Raw genomic sequence first — 20,955 nt, forward strand, 5'->3', positions numbered from 1 at the left:
TGTACATTGCTGTTAAATTCAAAAATTTGTTTATCAAACAAATTCTAGATCCAGTGGTGTTTCTTTTTATTCAATTTTTTATTTTTTTTATTTTTTTTTTTTTAATTTTTACATATTAACATTTATTCCAGTAAGCTGAATGATGTCTTCCTCCATAGTGAGAACGTTATCGATACGTGTGGATTAATTCCTCCATAGTGAGAACGTTATCGATACGTGTGGATTAATTCCTCCATAGTGAGAACGTTATCTATACATGTGGATTAATTCCTCCAGAGAGAGAACGTTATCTTTACATGTGGATTAATTCCTCCATAGTGAGAACGTTATCTAAACGTGTGGATTAATTCCTCCATAGTGAGAACGTTATCTATACATGTGGATTAATTCCTCCATAGTGAGAACGTTATCTAAACGTGTGGATTAATTCCTCCATAGTGAGAACGTTATCGATACGTGTGGATTAATTCCTCCATAGTGAGAACGTTATCGATACGTGTGGATTAATTCCTCCATAGTGAGAACGTTATCGATACGTGTGGATTAATTCCTCCATAGTGAGAACGTTATCGAGTGATACGTGTGGATTAATTGTGGATCCTCCAGAGAGAGAACGTTATCGATACATGTGGATTAATTCCTCCATAGTGAGAACGTTATCTAAACGTGTGGATTAATTCCTCCATAGTGAGAACGTTATCGATACGTGTGGATTAATTCCTCCATAGTGAGAACGTTATCTAAACGTGTGGATTAATTCCTCCATAGTGAGAACGTTATCTATACATGTGGATTAATTCTTTTTTTATTTTTTTTTAATTTTTTATCAAAGTTCAATATTCATCACAGTTTCTTGTTTAAAGAGAAGTTTTCTTATATGAAAAGCTGTTATTTTATCCATAAGGATAATATAACAGAATTGGAAGACATGTACAGGGCAAGTAGAGGCAACCACTTTTTATTGAATTATTTTTATCATCCAAGCAAGGTCAAGGTCTAAAGTAGAGGAAGATATTTTGGGGTCATAATTAGAGTTTAAAGGTCAAATGAGTTTTTGAAGATAGAATAATGTGACTGATGTACCACCAGCAGGCCTTCTTGCCATTAACAGGCGTGTCATGTTTATATGAAATAGTTTACAAGGAAGGACTTGTATTGTTGAAGTTTGGGCATTGTTTATCTTTGTTATTCTTTTTATACAACATTCATATATTTCTATTGCAATAAATTTTTGTAAGCAGAAAAAATTTCTTGATCTTGTTTATATCTGACTGCATTAAACATCTTCCCCGTACAGAGATACTTTGTGCCCAGTTTTACAGCTGAAACAAGGCTGTATCCCCTGAGCCAAAATATGTGCTATTTTTCCAAAACGAAGGAAAATCCCAGAATATTTTCCCAATTTTTTCTCAAAATCCTATATTTTTTCCCACTTTTTTTAAAGCACAGGCTGCTGTAAAAACAGCAATATCAATATTATTCCAGCAGATAATTTTCATACCCGCAGTAACCAAGTTAGGAGGAGGTATACTGGAATTAGCTTGTCCATCAGTCTGTCAACTCAATTCCTCCTGAACTTGTGAACCAACTCAGCTGAAAGTTCATAAGAACATTAAGGAATATATGTAGATGCTTAGGTTGCTATGGTGATTTTGAAGGATGTATTTATCAGAAACATATTGTATATAAATCATGGATTTTTAAATAAGTTCTTATGGACTTCAAAATCACATCTTGTATAAACAAACATAAGAATGAATCAATCCAAATGACTAGAGGCAGGTTATTTGGTAGGTGACCTACTACCAAATAAAAGATTGAAGAACCCTCCACCAGTCGGTTGGACTGATTCATCCTTATTCAAACTCACCCCTTCTAATCAATCCCCTGCATACCCTCGGGTATCCAGACGAGAGGCGAAGGACCTTTCATCCTCCACTGATAGCAACAGCGTTGGCTCTATCCTTGTATATATATTATATAAACTAACCGACAAGTGACACAATATTGTGGAGATTTTCCTTTAAATTTAAGATTTCTCAATATTTGTCATTTACATTAAACAAGTCAGCTGTGTAAACAAACCCTTTTTACACCATAAAATCGGTTATTCCAAAACTTAATTTGCTTAAATCCTGACATACATATAAAAAGAAAGTGTCCTTGAGAAAGTTAATGACTAGACAATGATGACTGAAGCAAAAGAGCATTGGATTAGATCTATTCTTATGGGAATAGTAATATAAAGGACAGATTGAAGTACCGTTTACAACATTATAACTGTAGCACATCATCTCAACTGACAAACACTGCATATCAATAACAAGAGGCCCAGAGAGAGATTGTATCCCTCACATGATAATCAGCAGATTGGTATGATCCATGTTCAAAATGCCACCATAAACTAGAAGTGATATATAGTATCAGTGTTCATGATGTAACAAATAATGATAACTTTTCTAGAAAAGGCATTTTGTGAAGCTGCAGGTCATTTATTGGTGGTCTGTGGTATCCCCTCCAGGTACTGCTTCAAATTATCAGGAATTGGACCATTGTGAAGCTGCTGGTCATTTATTGGCGATATGTAGTATCCCCACCAGGTACTGCTTCAAATTATCAGGAATCTGAATCTTCTGAAACTTGAAATTATTCTAAATGTTATCACATGTTTTACCCCTGTGGCTTTGAAAATGAAAAAATATTTACACAATGAAACTTTATTGCTGAATGAGTACCTTCGGTCTTATGATTTGACTCATGGCCATGAAAATAAGTATAGGTCATTTTTAATGGGAAATTTTATAACACACCATTCCAGGTACTGTCTGATTAAATATCAGGACTCGGAGTCTTTTGTAGCTTGAGATGATTCTTCAATGCTTTTAAAACATTTTGACAACTGTGACCTTGAAACTAAAGTCAAGGTAACTTATACCACGAAACTTAAGTGCTCCAACTTCCATACTTACCAGCATAGTTTTGTGGAACTTGAGATATTTGACCTCTGACCCTATGTAAAAGGTCATCAGTAATTGGAAACTGAATCACTTCTGTCCTATACACCTGCTGGCTAAATATTAAAAGTTTGGAGTCTTCAGGAACTTGAGACGATCATAAGTTTTTGACACATCTTACACCTGTGATAGATCATAATAGACCACGGTCATCAATATGAGGAAACTTTGATTTGCAGCATGCAATCTCATGTACCCACTGGCCAAATCATGTACCCACTGGCCAAATCAAAGTATGTTTGGTCTTCTGAAAATTGAGAAGATCCAAAGTTTGAGGCATATTGTACCCTTGTTACAAATAGGTCAAGGACAACCATACAATAAAATAAACTCAGGCATCCTCTGGCCAAATATTAGTACCCAGTAGCTTATATTTATCCAAATGTTAAATGTTAACAAACACACATACGATGGGTCCTTCATCACACCAAATACTTAAGGGCACTTCTTGTCGCTTAATTACCTCTTTTTGTTTTGTATGATAAACCAATTTCATGATCTATTTTGAAGATAATGAAGATATTACATTGTGAGTTCATTCTTACATTTGTTTGACAGAAAACATAAAACATAAAACAATTTCACTTTCATTTATCTATTTTAATGAGCAGTTTTGCTTTTTTGGTATGCTCAAGATCAGACAAAACATGAAACATTATGCATAAATAAATAACAAAAATTCTCACTCACAAGGCACCATTAGCTATGGTTATATACAAAAACAATCATGTATGGAAAGGAGATCAGCCCTTTTAACCTACACAGGAACAATCTGACATCAATGGAACACACATCCCTTTACCCGACAACACACATCAACAATCATGGAAGTAAGGGAGTTGTGTCCCTTTAACAATGTAATGTTTCATTACATTTATCTATTGGCTCTCTCGGACAAAGTGTTGTCAATAAGTCTTCTGGATTGGTACCTACTAATAAGGGACTCAAATACATTTTTAAAATTATCAACACAAATCTACAGGACTAGGTACAAATGCATTTACAAAGTTCCATAATATTGTTTCCTTTCTACCAATCAATTGCGTATTTTTTCATAATATAGAAAGTGTAGCTTTGCAAATCAATATACCAGTACAAAACAATGCGCTGATTACGATTTCCGTTTGATCAAATTTTCTGTTTTTTAACAGATTTCATTAACTACAAAACTCTGCAATTCTTTGGGACTAACATTTATAACTGATATTTATAGATATCCTTCAGAATAAGAAATGATTGTACAGTCATAAAGTGTACATAGATTTATTGAAATTATCTATGTATCATGTACGCCTCTTTGGTAAATCGTAGGCAGTATGTATTTTCATTAATAAATTATACTGACAGCTACAATATTCTCATCTACAACTGTTCAGGTTGAGCTTGGCTGTTTCTTAATGTTATAAATATGTTTACCTTTCATTCATTTTATCAATTCTTTAAGAGCTTTTCAATGTAAAAACATGGGGTTTCTTAATAAATGATAAAAATTCACAAAAATAGGAAATTAGTAGCTTTAAAATACCTTGCTTTCAAGTTCTCAACCATACAAATTAAGTGAGCGAATATTCTATCATGGTTTCCATCTATATAAATCAGATATATTGTAGCACTGTACATACTGACAAGTCATTCCTCTGCTGCATTAGTGGTCTTTCTTTGTGATATGTTTCAATGTAGACCTACTATTGACTGACTCGCAATCCCTCTAATTAGTCGTCCATCCTCTCACACATATCTAAAGCTACAGTACTGGGAATGATAACAAAGCTAGGGTATTTAAATCTGTCACATCTCTGACAAAGTCTACTACAATGTGTCGTATCAATAGCTACAAATATATACGGCTGAACACAAATAATGTTGATCACACCACACGTTTAATCAACCAACTTGCCAACTAGCATGACCTCGCACTGAAAAATCACCACTTGATTTTCATTGATTTCGTGGTACGCTACATCTATGTAGACATCTGCCCATGAATTAGATGACTGTTAAAAATTTCACACAAAATTTTAATATCATGCCCACAAAACAATTTTAAAAATCCACAAAATCTGAGTCTAACAAAAAATACACAATTTCACAGAAAACCAGTTAACTTGTCACATCAATGTGCTTACCACCAAATAAAATATCCCTCAAGTTCAGGCTCTGTAATAGCACTCTCAAAACCAGAAAACTTAACTATTTAGCCACTTATCAGCGCACTTTGTAAAATAATAAGATCATCTGAAATACGTTCATGCTTTACTATTCTAGACTGAAACTCCAGGAAACTGTTTAACAAACTTTACTATTCTAGACTGAAACTCCAGGAAACTGTTTAACAAACTTTACCATTCTAGACTGAAACTCCCTGAAACTGTTTAACAAACTTTACTATTCTAGACTGAAACTCCCTGAAACTGTTTAACAAAACTGTTTAACAAACTTTACTGTTTAACAAACTTTACTAGACTGAAACTCCCTGAAACTGTTTAACAAACTTTACTATTCTAGACTGAAACTCCCTGAAACTGTTTAACAAACTTTACTATTCTAGACTGAAACTCCCTGAAACTGTTTAACAAACTTTACTATTTAGACTGAAACTCCCTGAAACTGTTTAACAAACTTTACCATTCTAGACTGAAACTCCAGGAAACTGTTTAACAAACTTTACCATTCTAGACTGAAACTCCCTGAAACTGTTTAACAAACTTTACTATTCTAGACTGAAACTCCCTGAAACTGTTTAACAAACTTTACTATTCTAGACTGAAACTCCCTGAAACTGTTTAACAAACTTTACTATTCTAGACTGAAACTCCCTGAAACTGTTTAACAAACTTTAACTGAAACTCCAGGAAACTGTTTAACAAACTTTACTATTCTAGACTGAAACTCCAGGAAACTGTTTAACAAACTTTACTATTCTAGACTGAAACTCCAGGAAACTGTTTAACAAACTTTACTATTCTAGACTGAAACTCCCTGAAACTGTTTAACAAACTTTACTATTCTAGACTGAAACTCCAGGAAACTGTTTAACAAACTTTACCATTCTAGACTGAAACTCCAGGAAACTGTTTAACAAACTTTACTATTCTAGACTGAAACTCCAGGAAACTGTTTAACAAACTTTACCATTCTAGACTGAAACTCCAGGAAACTGTTTAACAAACTTTACTATTCTAGACTGAAACTCCAGGAAACTGTTTAACAAACTTTACCATTCTAGACTGAAACTCCAGGAAACTGTTTAACAAACTTTACTATTCTAGACTGAAACTCCAGGAAACTGTTTAACAAACTTTACCATTCTAGACTGAAACTCCAGGAAACTGTTTAACAAACTTTACCATTCTAGACTGAAACTCCAGGAAACTGTTTAACAAACTTTACTATTCTAGACTGAAACTCCAGGAAACTGTTTAACAAACTTTACCATTCTAGACTGAAACTCCAGGAAACTGTTTAACAAACTTTACTATTCTAGACTGAAACTCCAGGAAACTGTTTAACAAACTTTACCATTCTAGACTGAAACTCCAGGAAACTGTTTAAAAAACTTTACCTTACTACACTGAAACTCCAGGAAACTGTTTAACAAACTTTACTATTCTAGACTGAAACTCCAGGAAACTGTTTAACAAACTTTACCATTCTAGACTGAAACTCCAGGAAACTGTTTAACAAACTTTACTATTCTAGACTGAAACTCCAGGAAACTGTTTAACAAACTTTACCATTCTAGACTGAAACTCCAGGAAACTGTTTAACAAACTTTACTATTCTAGACTGAAACTCCAGGAAACTGTTTAACAAACTTTACCATTCTAGACTGAAACTCCCTGAAACTGTTTAACAAACTTTACTATTCTAGACTGAAACTCCAGGAAACTGTTTAACAAACTTTACCATTCTAGACTGAAACTCCCTGAAACTGTTTAACAAACTTTACCATTCTAGACTGAAACTCCAGGAAACTGTTTAACAAACTTTACCATTCTAGAAACTGTTTAACAAACTCTAGACTGAAACTCCCTGAAACTGTTTAACAAACTTTACCATTCTCCAGGAAACTGTTTAACAAACTTTACCATTCTAGACTGAAACTCCAGGAAACTGTTTAACAAACTTTACCATTCTAGACTGAAACTCCAGGAAACTGTTTAACAAACTTTACTATTCTAGACTGAAACTCCCTGAAACTGTTTAACAAACTTTACCATTCTAGACTGAAACTCCAGGAAACTGTTTAACAAACTTTACTATTCTAGACTGAAACTCCCTGAAACTGTTTAACAAACTTTACTAGACTGAAACTCCCTGAAACTGTTTAACAAACTTTACTATTCTAGAGAAACTGAAACTAACAAACCTGAAACTCCCTGAAACTGTTTAACAAACTTTACTATTCTAGACTGAAACTCCCTGAAACTGTTTAACAAACTTTACTATTCTAGACTGAAACTCCCTGAAACTGTTTAACAAACTTTACCATTCTAGACTGAAACTCCCTGAAACTGTTTAACAAACTTTACCATTCTAGACTGAAACTCCCTGAAACTGTTTAACAAACTTTACTATTCTAGACTGAAACTCCCTGAAACTGTTTAACAAACTTTACCATTCTAGACTGAAACTCCCTGAAACTGTTTAACAAACTTTACCATTCTTCTGAAACTCCCTGAAACTGTTTAACAAACTTTACTATTCTAGACTGAAACTCCCTGAAACTGTTTAACAAACTTTACCATTCTAGACTGAAACTCCCTGAAACTGTTTAACAAACTTTACCATTCTAGACTGAAACTCCAGGAAACTGTTTAACAAACTTTACCATTCTAGACTGAAACTGTTTAACAAACTAACAAGAGAATCGACAGAACTGATGGATGCTCCCCAGATAAAAACTAGTACCTAAAGAGCTAATTTTGACAAAATCTAAATATGAAAAATAAATGGCAATAACTCCTAGATTATGCAAAAGAGAGTTATGGTTCTAGTACACTGCAATTCTCGTTTTCAAGATTGATCTACCTACAAAGTTTCATATTGATAGATCTTATAGTTTTTGTGATATGCTCCAGACAAAATTATGATGGACAGACAGAGGCACGGACGAACGAATGGACAGACAGACGGATGGAGGAACAAACAAAGCAGCGACTATATGCTCTTCCTTCAGAAGCATTATAAATACCATACTTGCAAACATTCTCCATTCAGAAAAGCAACTTGATTCTGGACCCCTTATTTTGCTATTTTCAAACACAGAACTTGCATAACTATTCTCCTTTTCTGAGATTTAATGATTTGATTGAATGAACGACCCAAAAGATGCCATTTTCAGGTGTTATTTCCTTACCGGAAGGTGTATATACACACAATTCAATTATGAATTAGCATTATGTTAAATTTCCCCTATGATAATTTTTAAAAATTGGACAAGTATGAAATACATAGAAAGTAAACATAGGTATACTGAAGACTTCTCTTGACACCTGGTGTAGAGAAGAAGAACAGCACAATGCAGATCTGGGGCCAAATAAGGACAAGCTCCTAACAATAATAGTACCAAGACTGGTAAGTATTGGTATCAAAATTCTATGTAGATATTTTTGCGCCTGTACAACACATTTTACAACAAAGAATTACTGGCTTCACAAACATACTAACATCTGGCTCCTGGAATATCCCAACATCTGGCTCAAAGAACATACAAACATCTGGTTCCTGGAATATACTAACATTTGGCTCCTGGAATATATAAATCTTTCCCGCAATATAATTGGTGCTACAAGCATCTTTATGCAGTTTTCTAGTATAATGACTTTTCTGAAAGTATTCCCATTTATGTCCTTTTAATCCAACCTAACATGCAGACACTGGTTCATGTTTTGAATCACTTTCATATAATGATACAAACAGCTGTAAACATACCATCATACACGGACATACAGATAACCAAATATACAGTTTCCATAACAGATTCTACCATAATTACAGACACATGAATGGAAATGTATGAAAACTCCATCAAGCTACCACTGAAAACTCACTTCTTGGTCTGAATTCTCCAGTTGTGTTTTGAAATATTTGTTCTAGTAATGATGCCTCCAATGTTTCTGTTGAATTAACAGAATTAAATTAAATATTGACTTAAAAAATGAAGTGTAATCCCAACAATATATCTAGCACTGTTCAGATATTATTTCAATGCCATCCAAAAAGCGTGATACAGAACTCGTATGTTTAACCCACGGAGCTTTAACTGAATAGGTAAATGCAAGAACAGTATAACTAACAACAATTGTAAAACCAACAATGATGTAACTAATTCATCTGTCTTGATGCACTTTCACATGGGCCATATTTGTTCATTGGTTTGACTTGATGGACCAGGTTGTTTGTCTATGAAGTAAGGGCAGACCTACTGCAGGCATGGGCACAATTTCTTCCAAAATACATTGCTATTATACTTCAAATATTAATCTGTAATCGATTACAGGTCTTATTTTACTTTCTGACAAGCTTCAACTAAGCCTTTTAAGGCCTGTATTAATATTTGTAGATCTGTCTCGATTTATGCCCAGATAGTTTTTCAAAGTTACCGCAAATAAGTTTGTCTACATAGTAAACAGGCCCCTGGTCCTTCATACTATAAGGATACACATTACAGATGTCCTCTGATTTCATCACATTTTGTATTTCTTTGCACAAAATGGTGAGTACGATAAATACCTTTTTTTAAAAACTGTTGTCTATTGTGTAGTGTGTAGGTGCATCAAGTTCAGTAAAATCTGCTGAAGCAGTACAATTTGTCTGCCAAAGCAGAAATGTACTAGGAGGCCAACAAGGACGACAGTAGGACATTTCTATAATCCTATATATGGTAATGTTGGAAGTGATACAACATAAAAGGGAAAGCTCCACATATATTCTTACATCTACAGTACAAGCACTTGGTCATTCTAATAGAAGCCACACAACCCACAGTCTATATGGATTTACATTGATAACTACAGGCATTTTCTCCATTCAAACACAAAAAACGAAAAGGCAGTCTCTGTACACATACTGGTATTCAACAAATGTAATCAAAAAGGGCAGTATTCCCACATAAACTCTAAGAGTTACTATTCTTTCACGACATTCATTTACAACACATGCCAAACAAGCCATCTGCTTATATATATCACTTTTGTTGGCCAATGTCAGGGTTCTTACAACGGGAGAATCCACATAGTAGACAGATGACTCCCAAAATTTGTCCCAATCGATCTAGGAATTCAACCCTGGTTGCTTAGGTGAAAGACGAATGTGGTACTATTTCATGGCCCTACTGTCACACGATTTACACTTGTTGTCACCAAACCAAGTAGCTTTGAGCTCCTTTTCCTACTTTTTACAAAATTTATCACATAACAAAACCTTTTTCACATGCACATTTAAATCATAAAAATCTGAAGTCATTCTGTCATACATCATATATTAAAGTATTTATAACATACACTAACAACTACTAGCCTGTGGAAAGTTCCAGTCACACCTCTTCTCAATCCATTTTAAACTAAAATATAGGAATGTTGAAATAATTTGGGTCATGTAAATAGTTATAAAATTGTAACACTTTATAATATCATGTATCAACTGCCGTTCACTTCCACGGAATCGACTGGCTCAGTTTTCACTGTAAAATCTGTGCCATTGGTTGTGGCCAGTTTGATTGGTAACAGTTTTGGCTTATCTACAGTTGAAACACTGTCACCATTGTTTTTCGGGGACTTTCCATTCTCTGTAGGTTTGACACCATTGGTATTCCCATCCCCCTCCCCACTTTCACTCGAATCCTCCACTGGATGCATCTGTTTCAGTTCCTGTGCAAAGTCGGCCATGCCATACTGCTGTGCGATACGTAAGCCTTCATCAAATAAAGTGTCCTGCATCAAGCCTCCTGGTATCTGTGTTGTGTACAATTGGGACCGCACCATCAAATTAAACTCATCCATGTCTCCAGAATTATCTTCCCTTGGCGAGGAACTTCCACTTTGTAAATCTGTGGATCACAAATCAAAATTGTGTATGTTACATAAAAAATGAAAAAAACCAATTTTTTCTTTATTCTGGATTACCATATAAAATACCTAGGTACTGATCAATTGCAGTAAGTTACATATCAATGATCTCACATGAGTTTCTACCTGTCACCACAGTTGGCATATATATACCCTGATCATCTTGTACCCTCCATCCTACCAACCTCACTTTACACAGGGGTTTGAAATCAATACTAATCTTTATGGAATTTTACAAAGCCAAACCTCTTTGAAATGAAACTGGTCATGGTTTGACCTGAAGAAATTCCATTTGTCACTAATGGAATAACAAGACATCATTGTGATGTGCCCAGAATTTTACACTTTAAACCTTATTTTTTCTTGGAGAAAGGTTTTATTTGTACATATCATGGATATTAATAGGTGTTGTATTTTTCTGTAAAATCACAAAATGCTAAGGGATGGCAGTTATCTCCCTTGCATCATATTCTAATCATCAAAAGACTTTTTGCTTGAACACATTTGTTTTAATTATTGTTTTGTATAGTTGTAGCGAAGAAAAGTAAAGAAATCGTGAATTTTATATATTTGTTTTGTAGAAAGAAAACCAGTTATTGTGTTGGGATAAGCCTGAAAAAGCTTGAATTGTTTTTTATGCTCGATTATTTGTTTCGATGGTATAAGAAAAACATCCCAAATGAAATCTTAATTGCAAAAAGCACAACTGCAATCCAGTTTAATATGTATATCCAATTGTTGGTACTTATCTTGAATGGTTTTTGAACGAGGAACAGAATATGTGGACTGACAGTCAAATCTACTGAGCACAATTCATGATTCCTCAAAATGCCACGCCAGCTGGGAATGTTGGTGAATGTCTAAGTGATGACAAAGCTCTATGTCCATACAAGAGACATTTGTATTTCTGTAAATCTTACCCTCCTGCATGAGACATTTGTGTTTCTGTAAATCTTACCCTCATGCATGAGACATTAGTGTTTCTGTAAATCTTATCCTCATGCATGAGATATTTGTAATTCTGTAAATCTTACACTCCTGCATGAGACATTTGTAAATCTGTAAATCTTACCCTCATGCATGAGACATTTGTATTTCTGTAAATCTCACCCTCCTGCATAAGACATTTGTATTTCTGTAAATCTTACCCTCATGCATGAGACATTAGTGTTTCTGTAAATCTTATCCTCATGCATGAGATATTTGTATTTCTGTAAATCTTACACTCCTGCATGAGACATTTGTAAATCTGTAAATCTTACCCTCATGCATGAGACATTTGTATTTCTGTAAATCTTACCCTCCTGCATAAGACATTTGTATTTCTGTAAATCTTACCCTCATGCATGAGACATTTGTGTTTCTGTAAATCTTACCCTCCTCTGAGAGACGTTTGTGTTTCTGTACAATCTTACCTTCCTCCGAGAGACATTTGTGTTTCTGTACAATCTTACCCTCATGCATGAGACATTTGTGTTTCTGTACAATCTTACCTTCCTCCGAGAGACATTTGTGTTTCTGTACAATCTTACCTTCCTCCGAGAGACGTTTGTGTTTCTGTACAATCTTACCTTCCTCCGAGAGACGTTTGTGTTTCTGTACAATCTCATTTTGTTCAGAAAGAAGCTGTAGTTGGCGGACTGTGGTTTGTTCAAGTTCAGATTGTAGGGATCTGTAGACCTCAGAGTCAACACCTCCAGACTCCTTGGCAGTCTGAAGCTGGGCCTTCAGGTCGTCCTGGCGCTGGGTGATTAGTAACAACTCCTGACTCAAGTTTGTTATGCGCTCCTGTAACAAACCAATTTTTCACACATTATTACTGGAGAGATACCGAACAACATAGAATACTGATCAATTTTTAGTCCTAGGGTTAACTTGATATCTTTCATAGCATAACCATGAAATTAACTTTATTTACTTGGTTCCCACAAAGCTAGTAAACAATGATTGAATATAATCACATGGTGATAGCTGGTAATGGAATATACTATAAAAGTTTGAAACTAAAGTTAGGTCTTGTCGGGGGGGGGGGGGGGGGGGGGGGAGGGGGGTGTCCAAATTCAATGTTTCTACATGAAAACTTACTTGATGGGAAAGGGGTTGTTGGTTGGTCAAAATCCCTTTCATTCCTGTAGAGGAATATCAACAACTGGTATCTCTATTTCCCTACCAAAGAGCCTCCATTAACATAAAAACACGTTCCCAAAAGCAATGGCTGTTTTAGAGCAGATTTGATTAAAAAAAAATCCCTTCCGCCAAACTGAAAACATATTTCAGTCATTCATCTCTTATAAGTGGAGAGGAGTCATACCCCTTTAATCCTGGGGAACACAGTCCCACTGTTTACACAAAGTTTCCCCAAGGATGCTTCTGACCAAGTATAGCCAAAATTGTTCATAGCTAGTCACAATTTATAGGAAACAAATTGACCAATTGACAATTGATGTTCCCTCATGCCAGGAACTTATGTGGTGGTTCTTCCAGCCTGATTAACCAGTAAAGGGAAACGTTGACATACCTTTTCTAACTTGACATATAAAGGATCAAATCGTGTTCGTTTGGCTGACGTCATAGGAACAACTACATCGGATGCTCTGAAATATAAAATTTTGCACATGAAACAAAATCACCTCTTCACAGACTGTCTTTAATATCAGAAATATGCCATCTTTGTCTGCAACAAATTATTTAAAAATAATTTCTTAATTATTTCTCAAAACAATTTTTTCTTTTCTTTTTTGTTAATTTTTTTCAGATAATGATACAGATTTATGAACATAATTATTTGCTATAAAGTACCTATATCTAGAATTGATAATTATACAACAATAACTTAACAATGGTATTAGCACTATTGGCAGACATATAGCTACAAAATTTTACATCACAATACATTAGCCAGTAATCTTCCCTCATTAGAAAGAAGCATGTGTTTTGAAATCGATGAAGATTGGTAATCTGAAGCTCTATTTGTAACAAATCACACCTGAAATAAAACCACTGCAGTCATTCCAGGCTGGCTGGCTAATGACCAGCAAATTTGATAAATACCGAGATCTAATTGTAGATTTTACCAAGATAACAGTTCTTCTGGATATTTTTGCTTTCACAATGTGACTATCACATTACAACAAGTAGAAACACATTGCCCATTAATGTTCGATTCCTGTGTAAATTATTACACTATAAACAAGATTATAAGCATTACCATACCCTTTACAACTAAATGTCAATTATAATACTTGTAATGGGGATAATCACAACATTATAATTCTGATGCTGTTAAATTAATAAACCCAAGCATGGAACCGTGGGGAGATTACATACCAACTTTATCATGTAATGGGCTTAACATGTAAACAGACACATGGACTTATTAGTAAGTCATGACAGAACAATGGAAGAGCATTTGTTTGTAATTTACAGAAAAACAGGCAGGCTTATTACCAAGCATGGGCTCATTGCAAGAAAAATATTACACATATGGGGTACAGGAGACTGGACCTATCCGATACTCATACAATCTAATGGACGGCCTCAACTTCAAGAATATTTTAATTTATTTGATGGTTCTGTTTTGTACGACAGTATTCTAAGTGAAATCTCGTTGTGTAATATATAATTCGCTCTGCTGTTTCATGCAAGAAATAAAATAACTGATTCAAAATTTTATATTGTAATATTATCATTTTGATTAAAATAATTCAAGACAACGATGTGGCCACTTTGCACTTGAAACAAACATCTGGAAATGATACACAAATGTTTCTTTTGTAATATCTATGGTCACTGGTTTGTTGTAAGTTTCATATCAGTTGCTACATATATCTAGTTTTAAATTCCTCAACTCGAAACATTCACCATTCATTTGTGATATCTAATATTACATCTTATAAAATCATACAAAATTGCTGATTAATTAAAAAAACATGTTTTTAATAGCCTATCTTCCTTGCTGTCATGTGCATTTATTTCTAAATTTACCTCTGGAAGTATCTCATTACAAATGAGAGCTATTAGAAACAGCACTGTAATTTGTCATTTTTATCCAATGAACAAGACAATGTACTTGCGAAATTGACAAAAAGGTTGCACATTTTGATGGATCCCAGAAGGATCGTCACTTCCACCAATGTTTGTCCTTTTAACTGAATTTTTTTCCCTTGGTATCTCTTCTTTTCTATGTTTTTACTCTTTAATATAAGAAATCTGAAAATTCCTCTCCTATGAATCAAATGTTTTGCCCAGTCCCAAATTTTATTCCTATATAACACCTGTGATTTGCTCCTTTATGAATCAAAGTTTTATAACTCTAACTTTTTGATGTATCAAAGCTTATTTCACAGACCATCAACTATGACAACAGCCACTGACACCTCATGATTTGAATTAAACATTTTACTTGTACTGTACGAGTATTTTGGCCTCCAGGTTAAATTTCATACATATACTAAAAGAATTAAGTAAGGTGTAATTTACAGAATTGTGAAAACATACTGAGTAACTACCACTTCAGTGTTGCTATTTGTTTTCAGTCATCTGTACAATACATACCCTGTAGTTAAAGGTGCATGAACTTATCACAGAAACATATATATATAATTCTGCATTTCTCATTTCTTGTTAATTTCTCTTAAACTTACATTTTTATCTCATGAATGAAACTATTTTTTATTAATTAAGAGTTTCTTTGTATTTGAACTTTGTTTTACTATTTTCTGTTGTGAAATCAGCTATGATCATGAATGTGAAAATGTCAATACCACGCATGATTCAAAGTACATCAACATTTTATGTCTAGTCCTCTGACTGTAGGAATAACTAGACCAATGTCGAGGAAGGGCCCCGCATAATACCTACCCCTTATGATTGAGTTTCTTAATATTAAGAAATATATGGACAGGTGTCAAGTATTGAAAGCAACTTTCATCAAAATCCAATGAAAATGGACAGATGGACAGATATATGGATCGACGGACAGGGAAACGGACAGACGGACAAGGTGATTACTATAGGGCACCCGCATCGCGATGCGGGGCCCTAATAATCCAAATTCTGCAGATATCTAAGAAAGATACACAAAGAAAATTACAGAAACAACCATGATGAAGTATGCCTGACAAAAACAAGGGTAATATGCCTGGCAGAGGATATTGGCTTACTGATCACTTTAGATTCTGTAGCCAGGTTGTGGATATCACCTTACGTTCTATAACCAGTGATAGATATCAACTTACATTCTATAACCAGTGTTAGATATCACCTTACGTTCTATAACCAGTGTTAGATATCACCTTACATTCTATAACCAGTGATAGATATCAACTTAGGTTCTATAACCATTGATAGATATCACCTTACGTTCTATAACCAGTGATAGATATCAACTTACGTTCTATAACCAGTGATAGATATCACCTTACATCCTATAACCAGTGATAGATATCACCTTACGTTCTGTAGTCTGTGTGTGGACAGTTTAACAGGTTCTGTAGTCTGTATGTGGACAGTGTAGACAGTATAACAGGATCTGTAGTCTGTGTGTAGACAGTATAACAGGTTCTGTAGTCTGTGTGTAGACAGTATTATAACAGGTTCTGTAGTCTGTGTGTATACAGTGTAGACAGTATAACAGGTTCTGTAGTCTGTGTGTAGACAGTATAACAGGTTCTGTAGTCTGTGTGTAGACAGTATAACAAGTTCTGTAGTCTGTGTGTAGACAGTATAACAAGTTCTGTAGTCTGTGTGTAGACAGTATAACAAGTTCTGTAGTCTGTGTGTAGACAGTATAACAAGTTCTGTAGTCTGTGTGTAGACAGTATAACAAGTTCTGTAGTCTGTGTGTAGACAGTATAACAGGTTCTGTAGTCTGTGTGTAGACAGTATAACAGGTTCTGTAGTCTGTGTGTAGACAGTATAACAAGTTCTGTTGTCTGTGTGTAGACAGTATAACAAGTTCTGTAGTCTGTGTGTAGACAGTATAACAAGTTCTGTAGTCTGTGTGTAGACAGTATAACAGGTTCTGTAGTCTGTGTGTAGACAGTATAACAGGTTCTGTAGTCTGTGTGTAGACAGTATAACAGGTTCTGTAGTCTGTGTGTAGACAGTGTAGACAGTATAACAGGTTCTGTAGTCTGTGTGTAGACAGTATAACAGGTTCTGTAGTCTGTGTGTAGACAGTATAACAGGTTCTGTAGTCTGTGTGTAGACAGTATAACAGGTTCTGTAGTCTGTGTGTAGATAGTTTAACAGGTTCTGTAGTCTGTATGTAGACAGTGTCACAGGTTCTATAGTCTGTGTGTAGACAGTATAACAGGTTATGTAGTCTGTGTGTGGACAGTATAACAGGTTCTGTAGTCTGTGTGTGGACAGTATAACAGGTTCTGTAGTCTGTGTGTAGACAGTACAACAGGTTCTGTAGTCTGTATGTAGACAGTGTAGACAGTATAACAGGTTCTGTAGTCTGTGTGTAGTGTGTGTGGACAGTATAACAGTTCTGTAGTCTGTGTGTGGACAGTGTAACAGGTTCTGTAATCTGTGTGTAGACAGTATAGACAGTACAACAGATTCTGTAGTCTGTGTGTAGACAGTATAACATGTTCAGTAGTCTGTGTGTGGACAGTATAACAGGTTCTGTAGTCTGTATGTAGACAGTATAACAGGTTCTGTAGTCTGTGTGTAGACAGTATAACAGGTTCTGTAGTCTGTGTGTAGACAGTATAACAGGTTCTGTAGTCTGTGTGTAGATAGTTTAACAGGTTCTGTAGTCTGTATGTAGATAGTTTAACAGGTTCTGTAGTCTGTATGTAGACAGTGTCACAGGTTCTATAGTCTGTGTGTAGACAGTATAACAGGTTCTGTAGTCTGTGTGTAGATAGTTTAACAGGTTCTGTAGTCTGTATGTAGACAGTGTCACAGGTTCTATAGTCTGTGTGTAGACAGTATAACAGGTTATGTAGTCTGTGTGTGGACAGTATAACAGGTTCTGTAGTCTGTGTGTGGACAGTATAACAGGTTCTGTAGTCTGTGTGTAGACAGTACAACAGGTTCTGTAGTCTGTATGTAGACAGTGTAGACAGTATAACAGGTTCTGTAGTCTGTGTGTGGACAGTGTAACAGGTTATGTAGTCTGTGTGTAGACAGTATAACAGGTTCTGTAGTCTGTGTGTAGACAGTATAACAGGTTCTGTAGTCTGTGTGTGGACAGTATAACAGGTTATGTAGTCTGTGTGTAGACAGTATAACAGGTTCTGTAGTCTGTGTGTAGACAGTGTAGACAGTATAACAGGTTCTGTAGTCTGTGTGTAGACAGTATAACAGGTTCTGTAGTCTGTGTGTGGACAGTATAACAGTTTCTGTAGTCTGTATGTAGACAGTATAACAGGTTCTGTAGTCTGTATGTAGACAGTATAACAGGTTCTGTAGTCTGTGTGTGGACAGTATAACAGTTTCTGTAGTCTGTATGTAGACAGTATAACAGGTTTTGTAGTGTGTGTAGACAGTGTAGACAGTATAACAGGTTCTGTAGTCTGAGTGTAGACAGTATAACAGGTTCTGTAGTCTGTATGTAGACAGTATATCATGTTCTGTAGTCTGTGTGTAGACAGTGTAGACAGTATAACAGGTTCTGTAGTCTGTGTGTGGACAGTATAACAGGTTCTGTAGTCTTATGTAGACAGTATAACAGGTTCTGTAGTCTATGTGTAGACAGTGTAGACAGTATAACAGGTTCTGTAGTCTGTATGTAGACAGTATATCATGTTCTGTAGTCTGTGTGTAGACAGTGTAGAAAGTATAACAGGTTCTGTAGTCTGTATGTAGACAGTATAACAGGTTCTGTAGTCTGTGTGTGGACAGTATAACAGGTTCTGTAGTCTGTGTGTAGACAGTATAACAGGTTCTGTAGTCTGTGTGTAGACAGTGTAGACAGTATAACAGGTTCTGTAGTCTGTGTGTAGACAGTATAACAGGTTCTGTAGTCTGTGTGTGGACAGTATAACAGTTTCTGTAGTCTGTATGTAGACAGTATAACAGGTTCTGTAGTCTGTATGTAGACAGTATAACAGGTTCTGTAGTCTGTGTGTGGACAGTATAACAGTTTCTGTAGTCTGTATGTAGACAGTATAACAGGTTTTGTAGTGTGTGTGTAGACAGTGTAGACAGTATATCATGTTCTGTAGTCTGTATGTAGACAGTATATCATGTTCTGTAGTCTGTGTGTAGACAGTGTAGACAGTATAACAGGTTCTGTAGTCTGTGTGTGGACAGTATAACAGGTTCTGTAGTCTTATGTAGACAGTATAACAGGTTCTGTAGTCTATGTGTAGACAGTGTAGACAGTATAACAGGTTCTGTAGTCTGTATGTAGACAGTATATCATGTTCTGTAGTCTGTGTGTAGACAGTATAACAGGTTCTGTAGTCTGTGTGTAGTGTGTGTGGACAGTATAACAGTTCTGTAGTCTGTGTATAACTGTGTGTGGACAGTATAACAGTTCTGTAGTCTGTGTGTGTAGACAGTATAACAGATTCTGTAGTCTGTTTTTAACAGACAGTGTAGGACAGTATAACAGGTTCTGTAGTCTGTGTGTAGACAGTGTAGACAGTATAACAGGTTCTGTAGTCTGTATGTGGACAGTATAACAGGTTATGTAGTCTGTGTGTAGACAGTATAACAGGTTCTGTAGTCTGTGTGTAGTGTGTGTGGACAGTATAACAGTTCTGTAGTCTGTGTGTGGACAGTATAACAGTTCTGTAGTCTGTGTGTGGACAGTATAACAGATTCTGTAGTCTGTTTTTAGACAGTGTAGGACAGTATAACAGGTTCTGTAGTCTGTGTGTAGACAGTGTAGACAGTATAACAGGTTCTGTAGTCTGTATGTGGACAGTATAACAGGTTCTGTAGTCTGTGTGTAGACAGTATAACAGGTTCTGTAGTCTGTGTGTAGTGTGTGTGGACAGTATAACAGTTCTGTAGTCTGTGTGTGGACAGTATAACAGATTCTGTAGTCTGTGTGTAGACAGTATAACAGGTTCTGTAGTCTGTATGTGGACAGTATAACAGGTTCTATACCTGGAGTGGCCCTTGGAGTACTGGTACCCACTGTTTTTCACTATCTGTCTAGCCAATGGAAACAAATCTTCTCGTCGTGTAAGTAACGATACACGATGTCGACAAAGCTGGGCCGATGCTTCATTCACGGAGATCTGAAAAAGATAAAATTGATGATAGTTTTCAAGTACGATCAACTTCAATTTTATATTATCTCCATTGAATTTTCAGAAATAGTTAACACACTCCGGACATTTACTAATGAGACAGTATCATAGAACTACAGACAAAAATTTTAAATGAAACTCTTAAAACTTTATGAGACAGTTATCTTAAAGCAAGTTAACTTGTTATTGTTTGCTTTCAGTATCAGTAGATTATGCAGCATTGGTACACTAGAACAGAAGTTGGTAAATATAAAGAAACTATGGGTAAATCCCTACAATGGAGCACTGCATGTCCTCTACTGGCTAGCAATTACACTGTAATGGTTTATAAACATGGTGCTGTTTGGTTAAACTCAGACTTGTTCAAGATAATTTACTGCTTTAAAAGTATGGGAAATAAATGACAATACTTCAAGAAGTAAGGCCTCCAGAGTGCTAACACTGATTATCTTACAAAAGTAAATGACCTTGACCTTACAACCCTGATTTTCTGATGCTTTATAGATGTGTGAGGTCCCTAAACAGATGAACAAATTGAGAAAAAAACTACAATAGTACCCTTCCCCAACCCCTTTGTATTCCCCCTTCCAATGTTGTATTCAGTGTTATTCCCCCACCCCTCTTTGTATTCAGTGTTATTCCCCTACCTCACTC

At 35.4% G+C, this 20,955-nt stretch overlaps 1 protein-coding gene across 2 annotated transcripts in view; it reads right to left on the reverse strand.

Annotated features, from left to right (window-relative positions):
* Positions 1-7,699: 7,699 nt before the first annotated feature.
* The window catches only part of LOC132557348 (NGFI-A-binding protein 1-like), a 52,360-nt gene continuing 39,104 nt past the window's right edge, over positions 7,700-20,955 (reverse strand). For both annotated transcript variants that reach the window (XM_060221836.1, XM_060221839.1), the window contains exons 7-10: positions 20,156-20,289; positions 13,602-13,677; positions 12,655-12,871; positions 7,700-11,064 (exon numbers count right to left, since the gene is read on the reverse strand). In XM_060221836.1, the coding sequence (XP_060077819.1) occupies positions 10,655-11,064; positions 12,655-12,871; positions 13,602-13,677; positions 20,156-20,289 (837 nt within the window). In that variant the 3' untranslated portion in view covers positions 7,700-10,654. The remainder of the gene's footprint in view (positions 11,065-12,654; positions 12,872-13,601; positions 13,678-20,155; positions 20,290-20,955) is intronic.

Source organism: Ylistrum balloti, unplaced genomic scaffold (genome assembly GCF_031769215.1).
Source record: "Ylistrum balloti isolate Yb309-2 unplaced genomic scaffold, AGI_CSIRO_Ybal_v1 Utg370662, whole genome shotgun sequence".
Classification (NCBI taxonomy): domain Eukaryota; kingdom Metazoa; phylum Mollusca; class Bivalvia; order Pectinida; family Pectinidae; genus Ylistrum; species Ylistrum balloti.